The sequence below is a fragment of the Talpa europaea genome, assembly GCF_964194135.1.
Source record: "Talpa europaea genome assembly, chromosome: 10".
NCBI classification, from domain to species: domain Eukaryota; kingdom Metazoa; phylum Chordata; class Mammalia; order Eulipotyphla; family Talpidae; genus Talpa; species Talpa europaea.
Genome location: NC_140077.1, coordinates 74,236,024 through 74,251,375, shown reverse-complemented (window position 1 = coordinate 74,251,375; position 15,352 = coordinate 74,236,024). Strand labels below are relative to the sequence as shown.

General features: G+C 37.6%; 2 protein-coding genes across 2 annotated transcripts; both read left to right on the top strand.

The window, feature by feature from the left end:
- Positions 1-1,859: 1,859 nt before the first annotated feature.
- On the top strand, positions 1,860-7,504 carry ZBED6 (zinc finger BED-type containing 6; the record flags this gene model as incomplete). The annotated part of the gene is made up of 4 exons (XM_084245527.1): positions 1,860-1,999; positions 2,982-5,791; positions 6,938-6,991; positions 7,314-7,504. The coding sequence occupies 4 exons, from the start codon at positions 1,860-1,862 to the stop codon at positions 7,502-7,504; spliced, it is 3,195 nt and encodes a 1,064-aa protein (XP_084101653.1).
- A 1,185-nt stretch (positions 7,505-8,689) lies between these two features.
- On the top strand, positions 8,690-9,632 carry LOC311179095 (uncharacterized protein; the record flags this gene model as incomplete). Its single annotated transcript, XM_084245994.1, has 1 exon — positions 8,690-9,632. One exon carries the CDS (start codon positions 8,690-8,692, stop codon positions 8,795-8,797), a length of 108 nt encoding a protein of 35 aa, XP_084102120.1. The 3' UTR covers positions 8,798-9,632.
- Positions 9,633-15,352: the final 5,720 nt, after the last annotated feature.

Below are 15,352 nucleotides of genomic sequence, written 5' to 3'. Positions count from 1 at the left end.
AACTGGCTGGGACTCCCTCACCAAGCTGGTAGCTGGCAGAGGAGCCCAAGAGGAAAAAAAAAAAAAAAAAAGGTGCCTCAAGTCCCATCTGCTTTACCATCAATTATCCTTTCTTAGTACGAAAATTGTATCGTCTTATCCTAGTTCGGTAAAATGTTGCCTCCTCAACAAATTGTGTGGCGCCTGCTATGCCCGGCCGGGTGGGAGGTAAGAAGGGCAGGGGGCCTGGGCTACTTGCTCTATCACTGTGAAATATTTAAGTATATTTGCATACCAAAAACTTATAGCGAATATATGCTAAATTAGTAAGATTATTTCTCAGGAATGAGCTTGAGATTTAAACTTTCTACTCTACATATATTTATGTATTTTTTATAAACCAGTTTTGTGTATCATTTTTATGAGAACAAAGTAAAAACATTTAAGTGCGAAAAAAGAAGGAATTGTTAATAATAAAGTGGGAGGTGACTGTTTTTTCCCTTTTCATGACCCATGTTAAACCTCGTGAACTTTTTAGTGTGCATGAATTATTTTTCAATACAAAAATTCGTTTTAAGAAATAAAAGAAACTGTCCCCAAGCTCAATCTCACTTCTTTAAATAAAAATAAATGCACGGATTCTTCAACATTGCATGGGGAAAGTAGTTTGTTTCTAAATTAAACGGTCAGACAATTCATTTAGTAAACAAACATTTAGGTAAGAAAAAACTGAACACCTACTGACACAGTTCTCCCGGCTTTCTCGCCTATTACTTCGGTTGGTTTAAAAACTTTTTTTTTCCCAATAAACTAAATATATTTTCAAGAAACCGTCGCTTTTCTATTGTAAAACCCATTCTTCCGAAGGGAAGGGGACTGGACGACTTAGCGCCTCCCCATCACGTGACCGGTGACCGCAGGACGCCATCTTAAGCCTCGCCTCGTAGCGGAAACTACATTTCCCAGAATCCTTGCGCCCCGCGTCGTGCTGGCACTTTTACTGGTCGGGGCTTAGAGCTGAGCCTGTAGCCGGGCGCCATCTTTGACGCTGGCAGTCTTGGCTTTCTGCTGGTGTTGCTGCTGAGAGGACGGCGGGCGGCAGCGGCTAAGAAAGAAGAAAGTCGCGGCAGCAAGCGGGAGTCGGGGATAGTGTCCTCGGTTCGGTAAAGTTTCTGTTCTCTGGTAACTAGACCCGTTTTTTGATTCCCGGGTGGCTTGGGCCGGGGAGGTGGGGGGAGAGGGCGAGGGGAGTGGCTGCGGCCTCTCCTCGGCCCTGGGTCGCGGCCTAGTCCAGAAAGTCAGAGCGGGTCGTTCGGCTCAGCCGTAACAACCCCCTCCTCTCCACCCCACCCCCTACCGCTGCCCTCGCCCGGGCGGGCTGGGAGCCCCAGGCTCCCGCTCCCGTCTCCCATCCGCCCCACCCCCATCCCACTTCACCCCATCCCCACAGCGCCTGCTCCTTTCCCGGCCAACCTTCCTCCCCTCCCCCACATCCGGTGCTGGCGAAACCGTAGGAGCCGTCAGAAAGCAGCCTCGTTCCTGCCTCCCAGAGAGAGCGCAGGTTGCTGTCCTCGGGGCTGCAGTTTCCCTAGGTTAGCGGGCCCCCCCTGCCTCAACGAAGCTGAGTGCCAGGAGCTGAATTTACCTACTCTATTCCTCTCCAGGGTCCTCCTACTTTGGGGATTTTCTCAAACTCCACATACAGAAAGCCTCCGACCTTATTCCGGTATCCTACGCCCCTTCCCTACCTTAATTACACTCCCACCCCTGCCCTCAGCGTCGAAGTCAAGAGCAACAGGGGCACTTCCGTTCTCCTTGTAGGATTGATGAAACCGTAATGAAGAACATCCCCTAAACTCCCATAATCGGTGCGGATTCCTATGGGGAAGGCCCATATTGTTGACATCTTCCAGGCCTTGGTTCTGGACCTTGTGAAGGAGGCTGTGGAACTAGTGATAGCGATGCTTTTTAGGGTAAATGTATGTAGGTATTGGGGGAAGGGGGAAGATCAACCGAGAAGGTATGGAAGTGGTTTAAAGCTCCTATTTCAGTTTCTGCTGCTCATATAGCGTCCAACTTATGAGTCACTCATTTACAGGCCATAAAGCTGTAAAAGCTGCTCCAGCCTTTAGTCTGAAAAGTAAACGTAGATTAACTCTTGATAGAAACAGTCAGCTGAAAATGCAGCTTGTAACCTTGATATTTTCATTTGACTCTCGAAGCATTTTTTTTCAGCTACCCACAATTTTAAAAATTGTATTTACTTTTTAGTTAGAGTTGAAAGGGTGCAAATAGTGTTTGCCATTAGTGACCAGTATGTGGAGTCTGATTTAGCTTCCCAGAATTGACGTTTGGAGTTGTATTAGTAAATTATAGTCCGAAATGATGAATGTTGAATGATGCACTATGTTTTTGTTTACTTGAAATTTCCTAAAAAATAATTAATTTCAGAAGTAAGGGAAATCAGTGTCGCTACCGTGAGGCTTTATAAAAATATTTTAAAAGCTGAAGACATTTCAAGTAGATAAAGTTCTTGAAGCAGAAAGAACATGGGCCAGGGATTTGGAAGACCTGCCTTCTAGCTGCTACTGACCCTGGGAAAGCGTGCCTTAGTTCTTTTTTCTGTACCATGAGGAGATTGGACTATTTGAATCTAGAACTCAGAAAGTTGGAAGGGATCTTAAAGCCCTCTAAGAAAGAGTTTGGGAATGTTCTTCATTGCTGTCACTTTTGCTCCAAAAATAACCTGGCTTGGAAGTCATTGGTCCAAAGGGAATTTGAGTCTCCATAGAAATTGGAGAAAAGTTAATGCAAGTAGAGAGAAACAGCCGTATGTCTGCTTGAGCAATAAACCCTCTAACAGATTCTGGTACGAATTTTGGAGACATAAAGAGAATGAGTGTATGTACCTTAAGTGTACCGGTTTCCTCACTCTCTCCTGGTAGAAGATGCAGCACTTTTAGTGGTGCTGGGATTCTGGGATGTGTTTCTATTAATTCTAGTACAGATGAAGATGATGTGGTAGAGGGAAAGATGGTGGCAGAAGGAATGGATAGAGAGGCGAAATTGCCTGCTAAAAAAAAAAGAAAGAAGGGTTTGCGAATTAAGGGGAAAAGACGACGGAAAAAACTGATCCTTGCAAAAAAATTTAGTAAGGATTTGGGATCTGGAAGGCCTGTTGCAGATGGTCCTGCCTTGTTAACTTCCAGTGCTCCTGAGCAGGATGAAGAAAGTCTTTTTGAGAATAATATCGAAAAGCAGATTTATCTACCTAGTACCAGAGCCAAGACCTCCATTGTGTGGCACTTCTTTCATGTTGACCCACAGTACACCTGGCGTGCTATTTGTAACCTCTGTGAAAAAAGTGTTAGCAGGGGTAAACCAGGCAGCCATCTTGGGACATCTACTCTTCAACGACACCTGCAGGCAAGGCATTCACCTCACTGGACCAGGGCCAACAAATTTGGAGTCACTAGTGGGGAGGAGGATTTTACTTTGGATGTACCTTTGTCTCCCTCTTCTGCTGGAAGCAATGGAAGTTTTGACTATATCCCTACCGATTCATTAGATGATAATAGAGTGGGCAAGAAACGTGAGAAATCAGTATCTGATGCCCTGAGAGCAGAAAGAGGGAGATTTCTCATCAAAAGTAACATTGTCAAGCATGCCTTAATTCCTGGAACAAGAGCCAAGACATCTGCAGTTTGGAATTTTTTTTATACTGATCCTCAGCACATCTCAAGAGCAGTGTGTAACATATGTAAAAGAAGTGTGAGCCGTGGTAGGCCAGGTTCTCACTTAGGAACTTCAACACTTCAACGACATCTGCAGGCCACACATCCCATCCATTGGGCTGTTGCCAATAAAGACAGTGGTACAGTTGGAAATGGATTAGATGAGGCTGAGGCTGAGACTGAGAGAAATGAGCTCTTGAGCGATACTGTGCATGGAGAGAAGTCTACAGGCAGCCATGATACAACAGTTGAGGATCTTAGTGACTCTGAGTCAGATGAACCTCCTGTGTTAGAGATTGAAAGCAGAAGATCTGAGAGTCCTATTCCTGTTGTAGAGCAAGATTCTATGCTGAATGCACAGGAGAGAGAAACATGTGAAAATTCAGTCTCAAGTCAAATAAGTCAGGCAATTATTCAGATGATTGTGGAGGATATGCATCCTTACAACTACTTTTCAACCCCAGCTTTTCAGCGGTTTATGCAGATTGTAGCCCCTGATTATAGGTTACCATCAGAGACTTACTTTTTTACTAAGGCTGTACCTCAATTATATGATTGGGTCAGAGAAAAAATTTTCTTGACCTTGGAGAATGTTCAAAGCCAGAAGATTCACCTGACTGTGGACATATGGACCCATGATCCGTCCACTGACTATTTCATTGTGACTGTGCACTGGGTCTCTTTGGAAACTACACCTTTCAATAATGGCAGGTGCCCCAATTTTAGAAAGTGGGCAGTGCTTTGTGTAACAGGTTTGGCCAAAGACTGCTTGGTCACCAACATTTTACAAGAATTAAATGACCAGATTGGTCTGTGGCTTTCTCCTAATTTCCTCATCCCCCGCTTCATTGTTTCTGACAATTCCTCTAATGTGGTACATGCAATCAAAGATGGTGGCTTTACGCATGTGCCATGCTTCCTGCATTGTTTAAATATAGTCATTCAGGACTTTTTCTGTGAGCACAAAAGCATTGAGAATATGTTAGTGGCTGCTAGGAAAACCTGTCATCATTTTAGTCATTCAGTCAAGGCTCGTCAGATACTGCAAGAATTCCAAAATGATCACCAACTTCCTTGGAAGAATTTGAAGCAGGATGAAACTGGCCACTGGATTTCTACCTTCTATATGTTAAAATGGCTCTTGGAGCATTGCTACTCAGTTCACCATAGTCTTGGTAGAGCTAGTGGAGTTGTGCTAACCTCCCTTCAATGGACTCTAATGACTTATGTTTGTGATATTCTTAAGCCATTTGAGGAGGCCACTCAGAAAGTGAGTGTGAAAACCACAGGATTGAATCAGGTGCTACCCCTAATCCATCATCTACTTTTTTCACTGCAGAAACTCAGAGAAGATTTTCAGGTCAGAGGTATTACTCAGGCACTCAATCTGGTGGACAGTTTATCTCTGAAACTTGAAACAGATACCCTTCTAAGTGCCATGCTCAAGTCCAAGCCCTGTATCTTGGCTGCTTTGTTAGATCCTTGCTTTAAAAACAAATTGGAAGACTTTTTCCCTCAAGGTGCTGATATAGAAACTTATAAGCAGATCCTTGCAGAAGAAGTTTGTAATTATATGGAATCTTCACCAGAGGTCTGCCATATTGCAACTCCAGAATCTTCTGGTCCCTCAACTATAGTAGGAACTGATTCATTTACCTCATCTATAAGAGAAGGCCCCTCCAGTTCAGGGTCTATTGATAGCTCAACTGCAGATATTGTTGCCATTGGAAGCAAAAGCTTCATGTTTCCTTCTGCTATAGCAGTAGTGGATGAATATTTCAAAGAGAAGTACGCAGAGATCTCAGGAGATGATGACCCTTTGATTTACTGGCAGAGGAAGGTGAGCATATGGCCTGCTTTGACCCAAGTTGCCATTCAGTATCTGAGCTGCCCCATGTGTAGTTGGCAATCTGAGTGTATCTTTACTACAAATAGCCACTTTCATCCAAAGCAGATCATGAGCCTGGACTTTGACAATATAGAACAGCTGATGTTTCTGAAAATGAACTTGAAAAATGTTAACTATGATTATTCTACATTGGTTCTGAGCTGGGATCCTGAGAATGAAGTTGTTCAAAGCAATGAAAAAGAAATATTATCTTAATTTCTTTTTCCTTTCTCCATTAAAAATGGGCAGTTTATTGCTGTTACTGTATCCTAATTGCTATAGTTGTTACATATAGTTATACTAACTATTCCTTATAAACTAATCTGAGTAAATCTGAAAATGCAATTGCTGAAAATTCCTCAGAGGCAATATAATGTTGCAAAGTGAAGATTAACTTTCAAGATTTCATACTAGTAATTCAATACAGCTGTCACTTGAGTTTTGGTTTATGCCTACTGAAAGAAAAAAGATACTTTTTAATTTAAAAAATATAGTGCAGCATTGAAAGGCCTGAGACTTTCTGACTAGTTGATTAAATTAGTGATTGGTTTTAAGTAAAGATTTCTCCCAATGTGGAAAGTTTGCTCTGAAACCAATGTAATTGAGAAAGAAAGCATACTGAGTGGGTATTCCTTTCCCTTTTCCCATTTTCCTGTTTCTTTAAAAACTGATTACTACTTGTTGCATGGCAAAAACTCACAAAATTGTTTTATATTTGGCAATTTCTAATTGCCTCCTCATACTGGTCAGCTTTATAATTTCATCTTAGTGTCATAGTTACCCTTTATATTTAGGATTGGATTTATATAAAAGGTAAAACAATTTTTATGTGTAGTCTTTGAACTGCCTTTTTAAACTTTTATAAGATAGTGTAAAATAAAAATATTGTGTTCGTACTTTTACATAATTTATGGGTAAATGACATAGCAGAAGTTTACAGATTGAATGGTAATTGGAATGAGCATGAGTCCCATGAACATACTTTGAGACCCAGTATCCATTTCCCAAAGAATGTTTCTCTAATTTAAGTGATTTTAGATCGCCTTTAAAAAGTATACTGTCTGATCCATACTACTGTATTATTAATTATGAGATTATTAATTATGAGATAATTATGAGATTAATTGGCCAATATTTTCATGTGTTAGGAATCATTGCCTCACTGGTAAAGTGAAAAATTGATCTCAGCGATCTTTAAAGTCCCTTTCCACTCTAAAAGTATATTTTTGTGATTGAGTGGGAGGCCAGAAAATGATGACTTTTAGTAAAAGTCTATTAAAAGTTTTAGACTGAATAACTAATATGAGATCCCAATTTTTCCTTTTTTTCATTTTAGATTTGGGGATATTCCCTGCCCAAAAATTTCCTGGAAAATTGACTAGTATTAAGTGTGAGTAAAAGGTGTCCACTTTTTTTTAAGTTTTGATTTTAGTTTTGTCTTGGATAGTATTTGGCAAGATTTAGCCTAGAAATTATGTATTGGGTTGTCGGAAAAGTGATGATGCATTTTTGCAACAGATGGCACTAGTTCATTTTTGGAAGTACTAGAGTCATTCGCATCTATGTTATTGCTAGTCATTTGACAGTTGACAGTTCTGGCTTCATTTAAAAAAAAATGAGTGATTTGGTTGAGTTTCGGAAATCTTACAAGTTGAAGATGGAAGACCACACTCTGCATTTTCGCTGTATTTTACTGTTTTACTTCCGTAAAGGGAAGAACGCACATCAAGCTTGTGAAAAGTTTCATCAAGTTTATGGTTACAACGACATCAGTGGCGGTGATGGTTCATCAAATTCCGTGCTGGTGTTTTTGATCTCAGTGATGCTCCTCAGTCAGGGAGGCAATGCCAAGGTTGATGATGATAAAATAAAGGCATTGATGAGTCAAACCCAGGTTACCTGACATGGAGATTGCAGAAACATTGAACATCATTATTCAAGCATTCATGAGCACCTGAAAAAACTTGGGGTACGTAAGCTATCTCGAGGTTCCTCATGAACTCAGAGAAGTTCATTTGGCAGCACGTTTGAGTATCTGCAATACACTCATTAAACGGGAGGAAAACGATCCTTTTTTGAAGTAACTGATAACTGGTGATGAGAAGTGGATTGTTTACAGCAGTATGGTACACAAATGGTCTTGGTCCCAAAGTGGTAGTTTGCCTCAAAAGATATCGAAAGCAGACATTCATCAGAGGACGGTTATACTCTAAGTGTGGTGGGATTTTAAAGGTGTGTTTTTCAAGCTCCTTATACGGAACCAAACAATCTATTCAAATGTGCACTGTCGGCAATCGGACAGTTTGAACTAATCCATCATCCAGAAATGTCCAGAGCTCATTAATCATAAAGGAGTTGTGTTCTATCATGACAGCGTGAGACCACACACAAGTTTGATCATCCATCAAAAATTATTGGAGTTTGGATGTAATGTGTTGCCGTATCTACTAAACTTGCCCTACCTTGCACCGCCAGACTTCTACTTGTTTCACTCTCAAAATTTCTTGTATGGTATAATGTTCAATTCAGATGAGGCTGTATATCAGCACCTTGTTCAGTTTTTTGCTAATAAAAGAGAGGTCCTTCTATGAACGAGGCATTATGAAGCTCACTGAAAGATTGCAGAAGGTTATCAAACAAAATGGGCAATATATCATTGAGATATCTTTGTTCTTTAAATAAATGACCTTTGAAAAACATAGAAAAAAATACATCATGACTTTTCCGACAACCCAATAGTATTTATTACATGAGAATCAAAATTGCTTTGTTACTGGGCTGGTTTCAAAATTTCTATGTATCAAAATAGTTTTTTGTTTTTGTATTTTTTTTTAATTCTTAAATGGTATATGTACCATTGTGAAATGAAATTTCAACTCTTAAAGTTTACCCTTTTATTAACTGGAGTAAATAGATAACTGCAAAGTCTTTAGGTGTAGCCAACACTAGTAACGAATTTGGAACTAGGCTGCATAAGCAAGCCTTTGCAGGGCTCATATTGAATGTCATGCCAATCACATTGGTGTTGCTATAAAAAAATTCTTCCCTTCTATAGAAGCTTTCTGTGCTTTGATAGCGCCAGTTCAGGATGGCTGTACTGCTGCTCTGCCTTCTACAGCTTGCTGCACCTCTCTGTAGTTACTCTGTAACTATGTGCTTCTATCTTTTTTGGTTAAACACTCCCCGAAGAGGATAAAGATGATGATGATATATATACATACATCCATATTATACACATTAATAAATGTGTAAGGATTTCCCTTCATCTTTATTTTGTGGGCTGGGCAAAATTTAGCATAACATATTAATGTACTTCATGATACTTTGGTATAAGACTAAGTTCACTATTTTTACAATGAACCCAAATCTAAAGACTTTTATACTATATTTTAAAAGGGAAAACTTACCCAAATGTTTTATTTCTACACATTTGTGTATGTGTGTGTGTGTATAAGCCAGTTAGTATATATGTATATTATATACATAAAACACTATATTTTTACATACAAGTATGCTTTTATTATACATATAATAAAGATGGGGGAAGGTTTCTGTTTTTTTCTTAATAGGTGAAGAAATCTTGAAGACCAGAAATTGGATCTTAATGAATTTTGGTGTTCTTTTTCTTTTTTCTTTTCCTTTTTCTTTTTAAATTATATTGTTCGGCTATGGAAGATGGATTTTTTTTAAATAATCCTTTGAATCTCAAGTTCATCTTTACATGAACTTTTTTTTGTTTTTTTTTTTTTTGTTGTTGTTGTTGTTTTTTGGTTTTGTCTTTTTGAGGAGATAACTAACTCTAGCTGTCTCCAGTCTGACAAAGGTTATTGGAATGGACTTAATCTCCCAGTAGTTGGGAGAGGTTTTAAAAACACGTCCTGTGTTTGAATTGTGGCTGAGAGGTTTCCTTGGCAATGTGAGGAGGAAAATTCTTTCTGCCTCATTATTATTAATTCATGGATTGAGTGTTGGTTCGACCTACAGGCGTAATAGATTGGAACTCAGTGAAGACACAGACGTCCCTGTTGAGAGCAACCAGCTAATGTAAGTGTGAAAATGGGTTTTTTAATTTTCCTGGATCAGTAAAGTTAAAATTATTGTTCCGGGCATTTTTTTCTTATAACTGTTTACCGGCTTTTGTTTTTGGATGGTGACATTCCCTTTGCATGTGTGGGTTTTTGTTGTTAGCTGGTTTTTTGTTCTTTTTTAAGTAACACATGCATGTTCCAAAAAATGAAAATGATTTCGTGAAAGCTGACATCTCCCTGTAATTCTGCCTCCTCAGAGAGAAGCATCATGGATAGTCCCTCACAGCATAGTTTCATGTCCATACACAGAGCTCGCCCTTACCTTTTTTTTTTTGATGACATACTTCTCCTTTATAGGATGTGCCATGATTTGATTTTTTTCCTGATTGATAGGCATTTGGATTTTTTCCATTAAAAACAAAAATACCCAATATCCACTAACAGTCCTGTGTACACATCTATGTGAACTTGCTTCCTTAGAACCAGTTAATTTGTAGAATTGTGTAATTCTTGAGAGGTTTTATGAATTTGCTAATAATTAATAGGGCCTTTTGGATTTGTTAAAGTTCTTAAAACACTCCTTTTGGTAATGATAATAGTTTTTGACTGTGTTATTGATAAATCTTTTGCTATATGAGTGTTTTTCACTTTATGTAGTCAGATCTGTGAATTTTATTGCTAGAGTTTTAAATTTTGGTATTGTGTTCGTAGAAGATTTTTTTCCATCTTTATTAAAGTAAAAATGACATTTTTCCCCAGTAATTGAGTGGTGATAGTTTTTTTAATTAAAAATATAATCTAGGGATTATAGTAATGACATCATCACTTTTTCATAAGCATGGTAAACATTGTCAGCTGTTGCTGAGCACAAAATCTGTTTTAGAACAGTGCTTTAGCTAGTGAGCCAAAGCCTCTTTCCTGTCTTTTATTCCTCTGGAACATTTCTGTATGGAATAGAATTTTTTCTTCAAATGAATGGTCATTTTTATTAATTTCAGATGCTACTTTTCTCATTACATTTACTCATGAACTCTCTTGAGTTCTGTTTATTCATTTATTTGCTAATTCTCCATTTAAGTGTCTTATTTCACATCTGTAATAGAGGTGGCACGAGGTCCTTGTTCTTGAATTTTTCTTAATTTTCTCAAATAGTTATTCCTAGAAGATTTTACATTCTGTCAAGTTCAAATAACTCTAAGATTTCAACTTGTATTTTATTCAGTGTATACATTTTTCAGGGGAGAAGTGAACTACTTTAAGTCTCCATTCCATTACCTCTTCAATATCCTGGTCGTTAGAGTCATAGCTTTTTGTTTTTAATTTAATTTAATGTGGGTCTTGTATATGGCTTCATTTTCATTCTGAGTGACTGTTGCTGGCATACTGAAAATTGATTTTTTTATATCTTACTATTTTTAGTATTTTTAGTTGATTGTTAGATTTGACAGTTTGCAAACATGTGATTTGCAGATAAAATTTTTTGGGAAAAATTACTTAAGATTCTAACCTAAAAGTATTTATACTTTTTTTCCTTTACTGGAAGTGCTAGACTCCAGGACTGTGTTGAATCACAGTGGAGACAGTGATTGTTCTTTCTTTGGTTGCCTTGAGTGAGCCATACCCCTAGTGTCTTACCATATCACATATGCTGACAGTTCCTGATAATTAAGTGCACTTATGTTAATGAGGATCTTTTGTGATTTACTCACAAGTTTTATTGGGAGTAGATGTTGCATTTTAGCCCTTTTTAGAAAGCCATTTTAACTTTTTTAAAAAACCATTTAAAATCCTTTTTCACCATCTTTTTTTTTTTAATTTCCAGATATCAGTTTTTGGTTTTGTTTTTAGTTCCCTACCCCCTTTATAAATGTAAAGAATTTACTAATGTTAACATTCTTAGTACTGGAATAACCTTTTTTGATTGTATGTTATTCCTTTAATATATTGTGATTTAATTTGCTAATACTTTATTTAAGATTTATCGGCAATCATACATCAGATAGCCAAAGCAGTTGTTTTAAAGTTCTTTTAAAAAGCAGTGAAATATTGCATGTGACAGTTTTTTTCTATTTGCATTAAGTTCATTTTTTAAAATTCTTTTTCTCAAGTGTGTAGAATAGTATTTTTTTTTAAGATTTATTTATACACACAAGAACTGGGGTTTAATCCAGAGATGCGGGGCGTGAGAGGATTCACCAGAAAGAATGGGGAGCAGAACAGACAGATCTACTGAAATATATGGCTGAGGGGAGCAGTGGGCAAGGCAGGAGAGGTCTGCGGCCAGCCTGGAGTCAAACTCATGCTACAGTGGCTGGCAATAGCTTGATAGCACTGTCTTTAACCCCTGCACCACAAGGGAGGCCCTATATAGAATAGTTCTTTAAGTAATTATTTTCAAGAATACATGATGTACCTAGATGTATACTTTTTGAGACTTACATTTAAAGACTTCAAAATCCTGAGTTCACCTTGAAATGGAGTTTGAAAGACTAAATCAAAGGTCATAATCCTCCTTTAAATTCTGGATGCATAGCATTTATTTGTCTTTTGGCATGTAGTGATTCAGATGAGAAGTCTAATGTCAAGTGTCTTTCTTTGTTATCAGCTGGATTTTATTTAGAAGCCTCTGTAATTCTACATTTTCCATTTGAATTCAAAAGTTTTACCATATTAGATGTAGCAGAGATACCTCTAAAGAAAATTTCTACCTGGCATTTGATGAGCCTTTTAATCAAAAGGCTCAAGTCCATCCAGCTTGGAGAAATTTTCTTGTATTGTTATTTTTTTATTTTCTGCCTTCCTTTTAGAATTTCCATTGTTGAATCCTCTGGGTTTATTTCCACATATATACATCACTTTTTTTCTCATTTTAACCTCTTGCATTTTGGGATATATCCTGAACAGTGAGTGATACAATGTAGTTGTGGTTTTCATCAATGCTTATTCTGCTATCTCTTCTATTGAAGTCTCTTTCCAGGGGAAGAGACACTGGTCACTTTTTCCCCCCTCCTTTGAAACTTTACACATCTTTGGATTTTTGCTTGGGATAGATGTGATTGCTATCAATATTTATCTCTAAAATTTTTTTTCCATTTTCTTGAATAGCAATTACATCTGCCTACCCTCTTCAATATACATTGAAGCTCAGTGTATATAAAACATACATGGAAGAACCTGCTCTATTAAAACATTAGTAAGTATTCAGTATTTCCACACACTGCCTTTGTCTGCTAATTTGAAACTCATTGAAAAAAAAGCAATTTCGTGTTATTTTGTTGCTATTTCATTGGTTGTTTAGTATGTTGGCGGTCTTCCAGAAACCAGCAACAGTTTCCTATATATTCTTGATTGATTTTTAGGAATAAAATTGACCTCTTTTTCTCCATTCTAATACTATTTTCTATTGTTAGATTTTTCATTCTCATCATTTATTGAAAAGACTCTCTATTTTTCTATGCATGTGTCCTTATAGTTGAATATCCATTAGAGAATTGATCCCATTTGAGATGATTTTTAAAATACTTTTTCACATACCCTAAAATGTAGATTGGTACTCCCTGGGGTTGAGGTCTGGGGAATCCTGTTTAGTGGATCAATGAGATGCTATTAAAAGTCCAGCCCTAGTGCCATTCTGTAGTGGATCAGTAATGGTCAAGCCAGTTTTGGTAGAATGTTTTTTTATTGTGTGTGTGTGTGTGTGTGTGTGTGTGTGGGAACTGGAGTGTAGGCCAGAGGTGTGGGGATGTGAGAGGATTCACCAGAGACAGAGTGGGGAGCAGAACAGGCAGATTTACTGAAATATACTGCTAAGGGGAGCAGTGGGTGAGACAGAAGAGGTCTGCTGCACCATGGGTTAACTCCCTAGGCAGGGATTGAACTCAGGTCTTAGCAGTAATAGCGCTGAGACTTAACCCCTGGTCCACCAGTGAGGCCCAACTTTTTTATTATGTCTATGTTGCGTTATATTAGGAAATTTAATATTATTCTGAGCATAAAACAGAATAACAGCCCCTTATAATCCTGCCATTCTGGTGGTAACTATTACTAACATTTTGGTATGTTTTTTGTACTTCCTGTTGTTCCACATCTGCACCATCATTTGGTGGTGTCAGTGTTTAGGATTTTTGTTATTCTGAAAGGAATTTACAATCCCCTAGTAACATATGATGTTGAATATCTTTTCATATGCTTAATTGCCCCCATATATTTTTTTTTTGGTGACATCTCTGTTCATTTAGTCAGACCTTTTTTTTTCTGGATATCATTGGTTTTTATTTGATTTCCTTTTCATTTGTTGTTTGAAGCTACTTGAAGAATTCTGTGAGAAAAGATCTAATAGATGGAATCATTCCAAAACAGAAATTGAGTACCAGTTAAGACTAGTATTTCTCAGACTTTATCATTTGTGTGAATTATGTAGGTATCTTGTTGTGATGATCTGATTCAGGAAGTCTAGGGTAGTCGTCTTGCATTTCTAAGAAACTCTTGGTTAATGCTGTTGGTGCTGAAACAAAGTTGGAGTAACAAGATGTTAGATTACATTTCTAAATTAAATAATTTCAGGTGAATGAAAGAATTCATTGGATTTTCTACCTCAGTATGCAAAGGGGCCAAGAGGTCTGCCCATTTTTTAGTTGGTTTGTTTTCCTAATTGAGTTTTAATTGGTTTTTATATATGTTGGATACCAATTCTTTATCAGTTATGTGTTTTGCAAAGATTCTCTCAAGTGTGTGACTTTCTTTTCATTCTCTTAAGATTGCTATCACAGAGCAGTTGTTTTTAATTTTAATGAAGTCCAACTTAATCATGTTTTCTTTTATAGGTCCTGTGTTTGGTGGTGATCTCAAAAGTTATTGCCAACCACAAAGTCACCTGAATTTCTAGAATACTGTCTTTTAGTTGTATAATCTTTCATTTCTTATTTTAGTCTGGTTTTTGAAAGGTATATGGTCTTTCTATATTCTTTTAGATGGTATCCATTTCTAGCATCTTCCATTGAAAAGACTATCCTTTATCCATTGAAATTGCCTTTGCTCTTTTGTCAAGTCAGTTGACTATATTTATAATCTGTATTAATTTTCTAGGTCTGCCATAACAAAATACCACAAACTGGGTAAAACAGTAGAAATTTATAATCTGCAGTTTTTGGAGGTGAAATGTCTGAAAAGGTCTTGGCATGTCTGTGCTTTTCCTGAAACCTGCAGGAGTTTCCTTGCCTTTTTTGATTTCTGATGTTTGCTAGCAATCTTTGGCATTCCTAGGCTTATAGATGTGTCAATTTAGTCACATGGCTGTTTTTTCCCTATGTCTTCATATCATCTGACCCTTGTATATGTCTGTCCCCTTCACTCCAGTCTGGCATCATTTCTGCTGTGATGGTTGATTAGATCCATAAGTCACACACCTAATATCAGCAAACCCTTGTCTAGTCACACTGTTATTCTGTACAGACCACATTTTGCAGTATAAAAAGGCTAAGAATTTCCTAAGCTCTTTGTAAGCTCGGGCCTATTAATACAATTAAAGTTTGGTTTTAACTTGCAGTCTCATTGATCAAGGTGATTTGGAAGAGGAAGTTGGAAGAATTTGCCTGAAATATTTTAATTCTTTATCTCCTCATTTTAGGATAACATTTTAAAGGCGGTTTCTGTGATTGAGTTGTCTTTTGGAAGATTAAATCCATTGCAAGAGGACTTGGAGCTGGTCCTCGCCTTGAGAAACA